This window comes from Nipponia nippon, unplaced genomic scaffold (assembly GCF_047370975.1).
Source record: "Nipponia nippon isolate SJK-2023a ecotype South Korea unplaced genomic scaffold, ASM4737097v1 scaffold_13, whole genome shotgun sequence".
Classification (NCBI taxonomy): Eukaryota; Metazoa; Chordata; class Aves; order Pelecaniformes; family Threskiornithidae; genus Nipponia; species Nipponia nippon.
The window spans coordinates 13,505,868-13,519,867 of record NW_028262324.1 but is presented as its reverse complement, the minus strand read 5'-3'; the positions used below and the strand labels follow the sequence as shown (position 1 = coordinate 13,519,867).

At 55.1% G+C, this 14,000-nt stretch overlaps 1 protein-coding gene across 2 annotated transcripts in view; it reads left to right on the top strand.

Moving 5' to 3' along the window:
- The window catches only part of LAMA5 (laminin subunit alpha 5), a 95,677-nt gene that overhangs the window by 73,405 nt on the left and 8,272 nt on the right, over positions 1-14,000 (top strand). For both annotated transcript variants that reach the window (XM_087749789.1, XM_087749788.1), the window contains exons 34-62: positions 233-444; positions 677-881; positions 1,092-1,236; positions 1,806-1,946; positions 2,330-2,491; positions 2,661-2,762; positions 2,848-2,931; positions 3,191-3,421; positions 3,992-4,105; positions 4,392-4,519; positions 4,753-4,833; positions 5,282-5,496; positions 6,055-6,155; positions 6,647-6,827; positions 7,109-7,252; positions 7,336-7,487; positions 7,564-7,674; positions 8,674-8,785; positions 9,337-9,507; positions 10,415-10,611; positions 10,706-10,822; positions 10,900-11,054; positions 11,285-11,426; positions 11,732-11,834; positions 11,919-12,032; positions 12,151-12,330; positions 12,721-12,863; positions 13,103-13,288; positions 13,584-13,720. In XM_087749789.1, coding sequence (XP_087605915.1) covers positions 233-444; positions 677-881; positions 1,092-1,236; positions 1,806-1,946; positions 2,330-2,491; positions 2,661-2,762; positions 2,848-2,931; positions 3,191-3,421; positions 3,992-4,105; positions 4,392-4,519; positions 4,753-4,833; positions 5,282-5,496; positions 6,055-6,155; positions 6,647-6,827; positions 7,109-7,252; positions 7,336-7,487; positions 7,564-7,674; positions 8,674-8,785; positions 9,337-9,507; positions 10,415-10,611; positions 10,706-10,822; positions 10,900-11,054; positions 11,285-11,426; positions 11,732-11,834; positions 11,919-12,032; positions 12,151-12,330; positions 12,721-12,863; positions 13,103-13,288; positions 13,584-13,720 — 4,266 coding nt within the window. The remainder of the gene's footprint in view (positions 1-232; positions 445-676; positions 882-1,091; positions 1,237-1,805; positions 1,947-2,329; positions 2,492-2,660; positions 2,763-2,847; positions 2,932-3,190; positions 3,422-3,991; positions 4,106-4,391; positions 4,520-4,752; positions 4,834-5,281; positions 5,497-6,054; positions 6,156-6,646; positions 6,828-7,108; positions 7,253-7,335; positions 7,488-7,563; positions 7,675-8,673; positions 8,786-9,336; positions 9,508-10,414; positions 10,612-10,705; positions 10,823-10,899; positions 11,055-11,284; positions 11,427-11,731; positions 11,835-11,918; positions 12,033-12,150; positions 12,331-12,720; positions 12,864-13,102; positions 13,289-13,583; positions 13,721-14,000) is intronic.

The window sequence follows — 14,000 nt, the reverse complement described above, 5'->3', positions numbered from 1 at the left end:
AGGGAGCAAAAACCCCTTCCCTTTGTGGGCCCTGTGTGTGTCAGGGGAGGGATCTGGTTAAGACTTTCCTTATCTAATGACCAAACCTGTGAGTATTAGGGGGATGTCAGTGTCACAGGGCTGTCCCACTAATTCAGTACCCGTTGCTGCAGGAGATCCTGCTGGATTTTGGGGTGATGGGGAGGTCTGTGGGGGTGTGCAACACAGTGATTCCTCCTGCCTTCCCCTGCAGCCCCAGCACATCGTCGAGGTTCTGCCGCGACTCTGCCATCTCGCTCTCCCTCTTCTACAACAACGGGGCACAGCCCTGCCGGTGCCACGAGGCAGGGGCGCGGGGCAGCCAGTGCGAGCCCTTCGGCGGGCAGTGTCCCTGCAAGTCCAACGTCATCGGGCGAGAGTGCTCCCGCTGTGCCACCGGCTACTGGGGCTTCCCCAACTGCAGGCGTGAGTTGTCCCATCTCCCGCTCTGCTTTCCCAGCACTTGCTGGTTTGCCTCTTACAGGGCTGAGGCTGATTTGGGAAATGGCTGCATTTTCCAGCCCTGTAATGGCTCCACTTGCATGAAAACAGCCCAACCACCCACAGAGCAGTGGAGCTCTGCATCCATTGCCTCATGCTCTCCTTGGGCTGCCTGGTCTTGCTCCCCCAAACACAGCCCCTTTTCTGCCCCTTCCAGCCTGCGACTGCGGGACACGTCTCTGCGATGAAGTGACGGGGCAGTGCATCTGCCCTCCTCACACCCTGAAGCCAGAGTGCGTTGTCTGCGAGCCCCAGACCTTCGGCTGCCACCCCCTCATCGGCTGCGAGGACTGCAATTGCTCTCGGCCTGGCGTGCAGGAGCTGACGGAGCCGGGCTGCGACGTGGACAGCGGGCAGTGCAGGTGAGGGAGCCCTGTCCCGGTGCAGGGCATGTCTAGCAGCATCCCCAGTCCCTGCTGGAGTAATGGGACTCATCCCAGGTGCAGGATGGAGAAGTCCTCATCAGCACTGTGTCCCTGCCAGTGCAGGGGAAGCTCTGAAAGCCTGGCTGCTCCCCGCACAGCAGCACAAGGAAGAGGTTTCTAATGCTGCAGCTCTTGCGTCCCATCCAGGTGCAAGCCCAATATCATAGGGCGACAGTGTGACCTCTGTGCCCCTGGCTTCTACCACTACCCCAACTGCCGGCGGTGTGACTGCCACCAGGCTGGCACCGAAGCAAGTGTGTGCGACCCAGTCACGGGGCAGTGTCACTGCAAGGTCAGTCCTTCGATGCCTTCACGCGGTGTGTTTCTGCTCAGCTCAACTCTCCTGCTCTGGCAATACAGCTGGTTCAGCCTGGGGGGCCTGTGGGTGTCTGGCGTGCCAGGAGAGAGCAGGGCTTGAGAAGGAGATTACCTGTGTGCTGAGCTGCAGCCAGCCCACCCCATATGTTGGTGGGTTCAGAGCAGCCTGAAAGACTCCTTCTCCTCATCTTTCCTGGCCATGACTGTCACTGGGGAGACAGGCAGTCTGAGGCCAGCCCCGTGTCAGAGCCCACTGCAGGTAAAGCTGTCAACCCTGTTGACTCCTCCTGCTTCTGTGTGACAGCAGAGTAGCCTAAACTGCTGCTGAGCTACCTGCTCTGGCCCCTTTCCAGGGCTCACAAGGGCTTTCTCCAGGTGAAATTAATGTTTGGTGGGTGGTGTGCAAGCAAACCTGTTTGGGGACTGCTTAATTATCTTTCAGCATCACATCATTGTGACTTGATCACTCGTACGGCCATCTCTGTCCTCCACTAAGGTCTAGTGAGGAGCCGCTGACGCTGTTGAGCTTTGCTTGTCTTCCAGGAAAATGTGGAGGGCCCGAGATGTGACCAGTGCCGCCTGGGGACATTTTCTTTGGACGCCAGCAACCCCAAGGGCTGCACCAAGTGTTTCTGCTTTGGTGCGACCGATCGCTGCCGCAGTGCTGAGAAGCACCGAGCTGAGGTGAGAGGGGTCGGGGGCCACCAGAGCCTGCAGTTCAGTTGTGTTCCCGTCTGCCTGGCTCCCTGCTGCCCTTGGGTCTCTGTCCTGCAGTAATCCTACCCCTCTGGAAGATACACTGTGAGGAGGCTTATCTTTGTCTCCCTGTGCCCATCTCCCACTTTCAGCCCCTTTTCCTGGTCTCTGGGGTCTCACAGGGTGGAAAGTCATGGTGTGGGGGGACTGTGCCAGGGGTGGTGCTCAGCTTTCCAGTGGCTTCATCAGGATGCATGTGAGGTTGCGAGCCTGTTGTCATCCTTTGTGCTCTGGGACTTGCCCTTCTGAAGCATCAGCACCTGAATACATTCTGTAGCTCCACCAAATCTATGGTTGCTCTTCCCCCACAGTTCATTGACATGAACGGGTGGCTCCTGCTGAGCAGCGACCGCCAGGAGGTGCCGACGACTCTGAGCCTGCGGGAGCAGCTCCTCCGTGCTGATCTCAAGAACCTCCTGGATGCGTACCAGGAGCTCTACTGGGTTGCACCCAGCTCCTACCTTGGGGACCGGGTAAGAGCACAGTGGCAGCTGGACCAGCAGTCATGCCCATCCCTGACCCCACCAGCAGCATGCCCGCTGACATGCAGGCATTGCTCACACTCTGGTTCAACATGGACAGCTCTGACCCAGCTCAGTGCTGTGGACTCACAGCAGCACATGTGATTTGGCTCTCCCTTAGGTTTCCTCCTATGGTGGGCACCTGCGCTACGAGCTTCACTCCGACCCACGGAGGGGTGACGTGTTCATTCCCATGGAGTCCCGCCCGGATGTGATCCTGAAGGTGCAGCCCAAGAAATTCCCTGGTGCCCCCTGCTAATGCATAAGCAGGATGAGGTGGTGACTGACACCTTCCTTGCTTTTCCCAGGGAAATCAGATGAGCATCATGTTTCTGGAAGGCACTTACCCTTCCCCAGGGGAGGTACATGAAGGCCAGCTCCAGCTGGTGGAGGTGAGTTTGCACACACAAGTCTGTACCAAGTTAAGTGCTCAGATGCTACTGAAAGGACAAGACTAGCACGTAGGCAGAAGGGACAGTTGCTTTGAGCTCAGTGTTGTAGGTTGCTGTCTATTGCAGCAGAACTGGCTGTGAAGATCCAGGGGCTCTTCTACCTCTGCTGTCCGTCTCAGCAGCAGGGAAGCGAAGGCTGGGCTGTGGATGTTGAGGTGCCTGTGCTTCCCACCAGTAATGTCAGGTCTTCTCCCACTAGGGTAACTTCAGGCACACAGAGACGCACAACCCCGTGTCTAGAGAGGAGCTCATGATGGTGCTGGCAAACCTGGAACAGCTGCAGATCCGGGCGCTCTTCTCCCAGCTCTCTTCCTCCGTGTCCCTGCGCCGCGTGGTCCTGGAGATGGCAACAGATACAGCTACGGGCATCCGCGCCAGCAACGTGGAGCTGTGCTTTTGCCCAGCTAACTACCAGGGGGACTCCTGCCAGGTAAATGTGAAAGTGGACACGCTGCTCCAGGCAGAGGAGGGTCAAACAGTCGCATTTTGGGTCTCAGCCACCCCTCGTGCTTGGTGTGGGTGGCAGCCGCAGGGTTTGGATGTTTGTGCAAAGCAGAGTACCAGCTTCCAAGCCAACCCCTGAGGGCTGCAGTTGAAATTACAGCTCAGGTTGTGCCGGAGGAAGGAACAACATCTCCCTGGCTCCCCAACATCAGCCCGCACCCGGCTTCCCTCCCACCACAACACAGTGCACCTGGGAGAGGTGTGTTAGCTGCATCTGCCCTCTTGGAAGAGGCACAATGGAGAAATCGTTCAGCTGGTGCAGACCAAAATTAAGTGCATGGAATACCTTGGAGTAGGTCCTTCTGTCCGGCCAATTGTCTCCTATTGACGAGGAGCAGGAAGGAGCTGCACTGAAAAATCTTCGTTGCTGCTTTTAATCTCTTCTCCGTCAGCACACCCCTGTGGGAATTCTGTCATGGAAACTAAATTAGTCTCTTTGCTTTGCCTGAATGTGTTGGGCTGTTTTTCAGATCTCCATCTTTTTCTCTGTCCTCAGGAATGTGCTCCAGGTTACTACAGGGACACCAAGGGGCTCTTTCTGGGAAAATGCATCCCATGTCATTGCAACGGCCACTCAGATCAGTGCCTGCCAGGCTCTGGGATATGCCTTGTAAGTAAACAGTGAACCAGTGTGATATTTTGGAGTTACAAGGTCTGTAGCATGTGATTAAAAAGCTCTTCACGTACTAACTGAGCTGGCAGGACTGTGCCTGAATTGGAGCATTAGCTGCATGCGCCATTTCAGGGGTGGTCCCGCTCGGGGTCAGCTTAGGGTGAAAGACAGTTCTGGGAGAGAGGAAGGACTGAAGCACCCAGATACCTGGTGGGGAATTCTTTGTGCAACCCACCATTTCTTGCTGTCAGTGCTGAGCCCACAGCCTGCCTTTTCCTTGCAGAACTGCCAGCACAACACGGAGGGAGACCACTGTGAGCGATGCAAGGATGGCTATGTGGGCAGCCACTCTGCCGGAGAACCCCTACAGTGTGTTGGATGTCCGTGCCCTCTTTCAGTTGCCTCCAACAAGTAAGCGCACCCTTGGATGGGATTGTCTATTTGGCATCACTGTTTAACCACTGGGAACCACACTGTGCCACATCAGGGCGCTGGCGGGTGTCCCTGTGCCAGCCTTGTCCATGGCCCCAGACCACATCCGCGGCCTCTTACCCAAGGCCCCAGCAGCCCCCACTGAGTGATCAGCTCCCCTGGCACCACGTCAGGGGTAATGGCACCTTCCTGTTCACCCCTTGTCGTTTCAGTTTTGCCATCGGTTGCGTCCACAAGGGCTCCAACACACAGTGCCTCTGCAAGCCCGGCTACGCTGGACCCAACTGTGAGCGGTAAGGGTGATGGCACCCATGTTTCTGAGGCCATGCACACCCAAGTCCTGTGCAGCCGCTGCTGTGGCAGAAGTAAAGTTGTCCTCATAGAGACTGCAAAGGAAACAGCTGGCTCTGCCCCTAGTGTGCTTTGCTCTGGCAGGATTTCTTTCGGTCCTTTTCTGCCTGCAAAAGCCCTATTGCTGTCTGCACTGCTGATGTATTGTGTTATTGTGGGTGGATTACTTAGCTGTGCTTTGCCTTGACTTGCAGTGGGCAATAAAGGCACCTTTCTGGGGTATTGTGAGGCAAAACACAAAGTGCTTGGAGATCCCCGAGGGTTGTAGCAGTTACAAGTGTTGGATGCTCGCATTGTTGTAATTGCACAAGACTCAAGCATGGTGCAGGCGTGAGCTGTGGCGATCCTCCCCGATGCCTGGCTGTGTTTTAACTTGCCATATTTCTCCAGGTGTGCCCCAGGATACTACGGCAATCCCTTGGTGATTGGCAGCTCTTGCCAGCCCTGTGACTGCAGTGGGAACACGGATCCCAACATGCTGTTCAGCAGCTGCGACTCCCTGACAGGCGCCTGCACGGGGTGCATGCACCACACAGCCGGCACGCAGTGTGAGGTCTGCACCCCCGGCTACTACGGGGATGCAGTGGTAGCCAAGAACTGCACACGTGAGTGGGGCAGGCAGCAAGCACTGGGGGGGGAAGATGGACAGACTGACAGTGGACATATTTAGTACCTTAGCCAGGCTGCGTGTTGCCCCAATGAGTCACGCACCTGGTTGCACACATTGCAGGCATCCTCCAAAGGCGATAAGAAAAAAACTCCAAAAACCTGCCCTCCAGCATCACAACTCCATAACCTCCAATCCACCCCTGAATGCGAGCCGCCAAACCACACCCAGGCTGGAATGGTCTTGCCTCCGAGCAGCTACTGCAGCAGCAGTGCTGGCACTCCCTCAGGAGCATGGGTTTGCACAGCCCACTCCCAGCACTGCTCAGCTCCCTCTGAGGAACAGCAGCCAAATTGCAGCTCACAAAGGGGAGTCTGCCCTGGGCGGGTGTCACGGGAATAAGTTGTTGGCAGGAGTAAATCCAAGAGGAAAGAGGCTCTGTCTTTGCTCTGACTGTGATAGATAAAGGAGAAATAGGATTCCCTGTCGGGAATAAGGTTCGTGAGTGGCTGAGTGGTCTCCTTGGCATATAACTGAGTGTATTTTTCCCTTGCAGAGTGCAACTGTTCGCCTTGTGGGACAGAGTCGTGCCACCCACAAACCGGCCAGTGCTTCTGCAAGACTGGAGTGACAGGCCAGCGCTGCGACCGCTGCGAGGTGAGGGCCACCTGCGTACTGCGATGGTGCCTGTCCTTGGCACGGGGACGAGGGGCAGCCCCCCTGTGTGTCCCTGGGCCTGTGAGCAGAGCAGTGCAGGTGGTTAAGCCAGGTGGTTAAGACTGGATTTGCTTGATGTGCCTATGCATGGCAAAAGCCTATTAAAGATCGGCAGCAAGCGATGGAGGCAGCATTCAGCTGCAGCCTGGGCAGTAATGTGGTACCCTTTGGGAAACTGCAATAAATCCCATTTCCTTGCATGCACCCAGTGTGGGCGTTGCAGGGCAAGGGCAGGTTTGCAGGGTGGTGCTGCAGTGTGTCTGGGCTCCTGTTGCAGCTCCACATCTTTGCCATGTTGATGAGAGTTTTGTGATGGTCAAAACACTCCTAGAAAGCAAGACTGGGGTCCCACATCACCTCAGCCTGCCCCAGGAGGGAGGCACACATGCCCTCTTGCTGAACAGGGCACCCACTGCTCTGCTTTTCCCTAGGATGGGTACTACGGCTTCGAGGGGTGCTCCGGCTGCCGGAGGTGTGACTGCGACGTCGGTGCTGTGGGGACCAGCTGCCACGCACAGACTGGCCAGTGCAGCTGCTTGCCCGGCGTCAGTGGCTCGCGCTGCCAGCAGTGTGCCCCGGGCTACTGGGGCTTCAGCGAGAGCGGCTGTACAAGTGAGTCCTGCTTCCCGGGTGTTGGGTCCCACGCATGGAGGAGTGGGACAAGGCACTGGTGGCATGTGTGCTAGTTGAATTGCTAAAGGTGAAACACAACTGATTGCTATTTGAGTTCCTGTGCATGTTGCTAGGTTGCACAGGGAAACCCCTAGCAATGACATGTAGATAAGCAGGGATGCAACTGCACAGCTGGAATAAAACCACTCCTTCCTCTCCCTCCGGGGTGGCAACAGCACAAAATGATACCACGGGCATTTCCCTGTTACTAAACTCTGCAGAGTGCGAGTGCAGAGGGGGCTCCTGCGACCCACGCACTGGGGAGTGCACCTGCTCCAACGGGCTGACGGGGAAGCAGTGCGACGTCTGCATGCACGAGTACGAGATCCCCGTGGCAAACGGTCCAGACAGCGTGAGGTGCGAAGGTCTGTATCCTGCAGTCCTGGGGAAAGAGGCAAGGGAATCCCCGGGAAGGGGCCCTTTGCTGACCGCTCCGTTCCCCTGGCAGTGTGCGACAGCTGTGTCCTGCTTCTGCTGGAGGATCTGCAGAGCATCGAGATGTCCTTCCCCTCCATTCACAGCCAGTTGGTCAACCTCAACGCCAGCTCCATCGCCTGGGCTCGCCTCCATGGTCTCAACAGCACTATGGCGACCGTCGCTGTACGTGGAAGGTTTAACATCACTTTCTGTCCATGTTTCCTGGCCCATTCACCTGATTTCGGCTCTTTTTTTCCAGAACCAGCTGCGTGAGTACCAGAGAGCCATGAACAAGGTCAGGCAAAGGGCTGATGAGCTGGAGGATGAGAACGTGGACCTCACGCAGGACTTGAACGCACTGCAGCACAAAGTAGGGTATTTTTCCATCTTTGACAGAGCACGAGTCCCTCCTTTTATATATGAGGTCTTTGAAGGCTGTGAGGAGCCTAGTTCAGGCAGGATGGATCTCCTGCCCAGCTAGCACTAGGCTTGGGGGTCAGGGTCTCAGACGCTCAAGCTAGATTACCTGTATTCCTCCCTTGGAGGGCTGTTAAACATCTTGTGATATTGATGGTTGCTTCTTGATTTATTACTTGCTTTTCAGGTGGCTCCAACTTTAACCAGTAAAAATAAATTCAATAAAATGTCATTTATAGAGGAAGGATACGAGGAAAGAACGTAAACATCCAGGTCCATCCTGGATGTATCCATGCTGTGGCAGGGAGAGCCTGGGCTGTCAGCAAATGAGCCAACCTTTTTTATTGTAATAGTCCTTGGAGACCTCAGTACAGCAAGACCTTTTGCAAGATGTAATCTATATACAGTCTAAAAAACACCAGTTGTGTCTTCAGAGAACTTATAAACCGAGCAGGTTTTGATTTGATTTGATTTATAAACTGCCTGCTCCTAATCTAAGGGAGAGGGAGAAGTCTCTATTTGATCGTGTATGTCCCTGGGCAGCTGCATGGATAAACTGCCTCTCTGTATATGTACGTCTACACACGTCTATGCTCTGAATGGCCAAACTTCAGCCCTCCGTCTCTTCTTGTGTCCTGGTCAGGGCTTTTCCTGTGTTAAGAGCGCAGGACAGTGCTGTCCTCTGTGGTCTTAGGACTGTTTCAGGATGCAGAGCCTGCAGCATTGGAGCTGCATTTATTGCTTGTGCTTCTCTGAAGGTGCTAAATAAGACCATCACTAAATGCGTTGTAGGTGAGCCGCACAGGGCAGGCTGTTGGAGGAGATGTGGTTCAAGGACCTCAAAAGCTGCACATTCCCAAGCCTTATGAGCCTTTTGGGAACATCTTTCCTGCTGACAGATCACATAAAACATAATCTCATACTTCAGCTAAGCCAGTGTTTTTTGTTGTAGATGACAATGACTCGCAGAGAAGCAAACCGGATTGATCAGCACACGAGAGAGACTTACCAGAGGGGGGAGCAGCTCCTGCTAAATATCCAAAGCGTTCAGAAAGGCATTGCAGGTAGGTAAAGAAGGGTCTCTGTTTTGTGGATTTTTCCTGCTGGGAATGCCAGGCTCTCGCTTTCAAACAGCACTGAGTACTGCATCACTTAGAGCCGTGGAGAAAACAAGGGGACATACAAATGAAATGGAGATCCCTGCAGAATTCCGGCTGTTCAGGTAGACTAGGCTTATTGTGAGTCCCAGCTGTTTGACTAAACACAATCTTCGGAAACACATTATACTTGCACGAATGTTATTAAAATGCATAAAACTGGGGCAGTCTGCACTGCTGCTTCAGGACAGATTTAGCAAAACAGGGAGTGACTGGACCTAGGAGAGGAGGTAAAGCCACAAAAAGACACTTGGGATGTAGCGTGCGTTACTGTAACGGCCAAGGAGACAGAAATGAGGGGCAATACCTCTGAGTGATCTTGAGTAATTCGGGTGCCTGAGTACTGCATGAGAGCTGGCTGCAGTTTGTTGAGAGTGATGTAAGAGGAGGAGGAGCTCGGGGGATTGTGAGGGACCTGGGCTGGTCAGTGCTAACGGGGGATCTGGATTTCTCTGCAGACTTGGTGCGGCAGATGGCCAGGTTTGGGGCAGCAAACACCAGCACCACCTCCACTGAGGAGTTTCGGCAGAAGATGGCTGAGGTAGAAAGAATGCTGAGGGAGATGAAGGAGCGGAGCCTCGGCAGCCAGGAGGAGCTGGCAAGGCGCGAGCACGAGGAGGCTCAGAAGTGTGAGTCTGGCTCAGTGGCATGAGACAGGGCTGCACAGATCCTACGGGGTTGAGCCATTCCCCGAAGCCTGGCGTGGAGCCCATGTGAATGCTACGCATCATGGTCACGTTTGGAGAGTGCTGTTAATAAAGCGGGCACCCCCAACAAGTTTTACAGTAGTTTTAGGGTCCCCTGTGACATTCCATTTATGGTTTCTTTTTCCCTAAGGTGAGTTTTAGAGCAGATTGTATGAGCCGGGTAGTTCTGTTTGAGGACCGAAAATGAGAACCCTTAGAAACAGGAGTTACCGTTATGTATGCATCATATGTGGACGTGAATAAGCCATGCCATGTTTCTTCATATTCGCTGTCCCAGGAAGGGGGTCTAGAGTAAGAACCAGCAGCCCACCAGCCTCAGCAGCTCTGCCATCCTGAGGGCATCCCTTGCAGGAGCGAGGGCTTGGATTGTGCTCCGACACAAAGCCCCGCTGCATAACCAGGCACGCTGGCGCTGCAGGGAGCAAGCGCTTCTGATTAACAGGCAGTGGCAAAATGTAGTTCAGCAGCTGAAAGCTGGAATTATAAACTGGCCCTTGCTAGAAATAAGTAATTTTTCACAGTGGGAGTAATCAAGCACTGGAATAGGCCTCAGGTGGGGTTTCTCCATCATCTGGAGCCTTTCAGGCATGGCTGGGTGTCTTTCTGAAAGAGATCCCATTCCTTTCACCAGCACTGGGGGTTTGGAGACAATTTTTGATAAGATCCTGTGCTATCCAGGCTGAAAGAGGGAGGGAGGGAAGATGGTCACTTCTGGCCTTGATACCTGTCAAGTGAGACCAGAACCAGGCTTTTCCACAGCCAGGCACAGAAAGAGCCCTTTAACACAGGAGGATGAATTAGCAACAGTTCTCATCTCCTCCGTTCTCAGTGCTGCATCGGGTGAAGAGTGAGCTGCACACCCGCTGGGCGTCTAACCAGGACCTGGTGAGCAGCATCCAGGACCGGCTGGCACAGCACAGCTCCCAGCTGATGGATCTCCGCGATGCCCTCAACGAGGCCGTGAACAAAACCAGGCAGACGGAAGACTTGAACAGCCTAAACCGCAACAACCTGGAGGAGAGTCAGGTAGACCTTCACCAGGTGGTCCTGTACTGCCGTGCAGTGAGGGGGGGGCCTACCGCGGCCCTGCCAGTGCCTAACCCTGTGTCTCTGTGTCTAGCAAAAGAGCCGTGAACTCCAAAAGCAGCATGCGCTGGTGCAGGAGACCCTGAGGATGGCCAAGGACTCCCTGGCCCAGGTCTCCGACTTCCTACAGAAGATGGAGAGTGCAAAGGAGGTGAGTGGTGGAGGTACTTTGGCATGGGCAGAGTGCGAGGGGGCGGCAGCCCTCAGGAGTGAGGCGTGTCCTTGCAGGCGTACGAGAAGCTGGCAGCCCTACTGGATGGGGCAAAGCTGCCCCTGACTGAGCGGGTCAAGAAGTTCTCCCCGGCCAGCAGCAAGATCCCCATTGTGGAGCAGGCAGAGGAGCATGCCCGGCTCCTGGATGAGCTTGCAAGGAACCTGTCCAGGTGAGGCACCGGTCTTGACGCTCAGTAGTCAGGCCATCTCCTACCAGAGTTGGGGATGGGAAACTGCAGCCCCGTGCCATGGCAGGGGAGCTGTGGGGTGCCATCTCCAAAGCTTTATCCTGGAGAACATGTCGTGATGAGGAACCCAAAGGGGTTTGTTTGTGGAATCCTGGGCAAGAGCCCAGCCTGAGCAGTCTCCATGGACTTGATGGCTTCATCTTCCAACACAGCATTATCCAGGGCACAAACCAGGATGGTTTTATCCAGCGGGCGATTGATGCCTCTAATGCCTACGCCAGCATCATTGAAGCTGTGAAAAAAGCCGAGCGAGCAGCCCACGATGCTGATGAGGCAGCCAGCGAGGCTTTGATGGTATGTGCTGTGGGGAGCCCCGTGAAGATGAGCAAAAGCCAGACTCCCTCAACAGTCCTCCAGCTTTTCATACCCAGAAGTAGGGCTCTGCTGCCCCTTCCCTCTGAGACTTGAGCACTTTGTTCTGTGCCAGAGAGCAGAGCCTCTGCCACAGCTGGGCCCAGACTCTGGGGGTTTGGGTCTCCCCATCGCACCCCAGCAGCACACCCCACTGCAGTTGTCTGAACGAGCATTTTTGTGCGCAGTCAGGGCCAGAGACTGGAATTCCTTTTCAGACTCCCAGGCAGTGCATGTTTGTTTTACAGAATGTCATATCAGAAAATCTCGGAGCCATCTCTAAAGAGCTGAAGAGGAACAGCAGCAACCTGGCGGAGGCTGTCAGGAGAGAGCAGAGAAAACTCAACGGGGGTGAGAGAGGCTCCTTGCAGGGTGTGATGTCCTTCAGGCTGGACTGAGATCCAACACACAACATACGCATTTCTTTAATTCCAGCTATTAAAGGCACTCTGCAGGCAGCAAAGGACAAGCTGGCTGACCTCCGTGTGAAGAAGGAGCAGCTCCTGAGCCAGCTCCAGTCTGTGCAGGACATGCTGGGCAGGGACCAAGGTTTGACCTGGAGTAGCTAGACTGGTTCCCTCTGCTCCCTTCCTCGCACCCAGGCTGTGATCCAAGGGTGCTTCCTCCCCTCCTGGCCATCCCAGAGATTTTTCTCCTTCCTTTCCAGAGGACACAAAAGAGATGATCCAGAATGCCAAAGCGGCGGCTGCCGAGGCCAACGAAACAGCTGCAAGAGTGGAAAATACCCTGAGCACCCTGAAGAAAAATCTGGATGAGTGGAAAGACCAGTACGGAGGCCTTCGAAATGAAGACCTGAACCAGGCAGTCCAGGATGCCAGGAAATCTGGTGAGTGCTGAGCCTGCTGGGCTGCCAGGGCTGCGTCTGGCACGAGCCAGTGCTGGACAGACGTCCCCAGAGAGCTCTGTGCTTTTGGAAGCCGTGCTTTGCAGCTCCAGGTCAAGAGCAGAGGGAGGTAGCAGCCAATACTGGGTGCTTTAAGTCCTGGCCCTTTATTTTTTAATCTCCCTGCAGTGCCTATATTACCTATACCTTTACTGCAGGAGATTGTATGCACTAGAGCATGTTCACAACATCCAGGCTGTTGGATTTACGGGATCATTCTGTGACTCTGCTCCCAGCTGCCACTGCTTTGACTTGCATGTCTCAAAACTGCCTGAGCTTTACATCTCCCTTCCTCACTAACCTTCAAAACCCCTGGCTCCTCTCCAACCCCAGTGTCCAGCCTGGAAAGCACCATCCCACTGCTGCTGGGGAAGCTGAGCAACCTGGAGAACAGGAGGAACAAGAATGCCACCGTGTCGGAGAACATTGTGCGGATCCGGCAGCTCATCACGCAGGCCAGGAATGCTGCCAGCAAGGTAGGCTCATGGGAAGGTGAGGACTGTGCATGGGGTGCCCGGGGCTTGGGGTGAATGAGGCCTTACCTGAGGGTAGTATGCAAATGGCAGGGTGTCTAGAAGAGCTCTGGGCCCACCGGGCAGGGTCCCTTTCTCATGGGAAGACTCCAGAAAATGCTTCAACTTGGTAGAGCTGGCAATGACACGAGAGGCAGCAGCAGTGGTTTCAGTGCTATGGGTTTGGATTTCTCTCTGGCCAGGTGAAAGTCCCCATGAAGTTCAACGGCAGTTCAGGTGTGCAGGTCCGGATGCCCAGCAACCTGCAGGATTTGGCAGCCTATACATCCCTCAAATTCTACATCCAAAACCCTGAGCCCAGGAGCCGGCAGCGACGGCAGGACGGGACAGAGGAGGGGCGGTTCGTGTTGTACCTGGGCAGCCGGGAGGTGAGACAGGGCTGTGCAGGCAGGAGGAGGGCAGCGGGAGCCTGTGTTGGTAGCATCAATGGGGGATCATGCCTGGACGTTGGCTCCTCTCCCTTCATCTGCTCCCCGAGTGTCTTTGTGGGGAACACGAACAGGTCCTGAGTGCAGGCGTCAGCCTGGCTGGCGGTGGATGGGGAGGGCAGTGCGAATGGGGGTGCTTGGCCGGTGCAGCCCTGGGAGCACCAGGGAGAGGATTGCTTCGCACTCCTGCCTGTCCCAAATGCCAGCGTGTGGCCCTGTCTCTCCCTGCATTCAGGCCACTGGAGACTACCTGGGCATCGTGCTCAAGGACCGCAAAGTGCAGTGGGTCTACAAACTGGGCGATGAGGAGCCAGCCTCCCTAACCGTTGATGAGGATATTGGAGAACAGTTTGCCACCATCAGCATCAACAGGTAGGAGACTGATGGGACACATCCCGAGGAAGTTCAGTGGGAGACTGTCCCTGCAGTGAATGCGGGTATTGCTGTGCCCAAGCCCAGACAGGCCCTGAGCTTGCAAAGGTGCTGCAGACTCCATCATCCATTCATCCCTAGGTGATCAACACTGAGATATCTCAAAAAAACTAGCAGGGAGATGGTGTCTTACCAGGTCATGGAGGGTCTGGGGGTTCCTGCAGGAGAGGAAAGACAAAGCTCATCGTGTAGGGTCCATTCAGCCTTGTGGCAGCGCTGA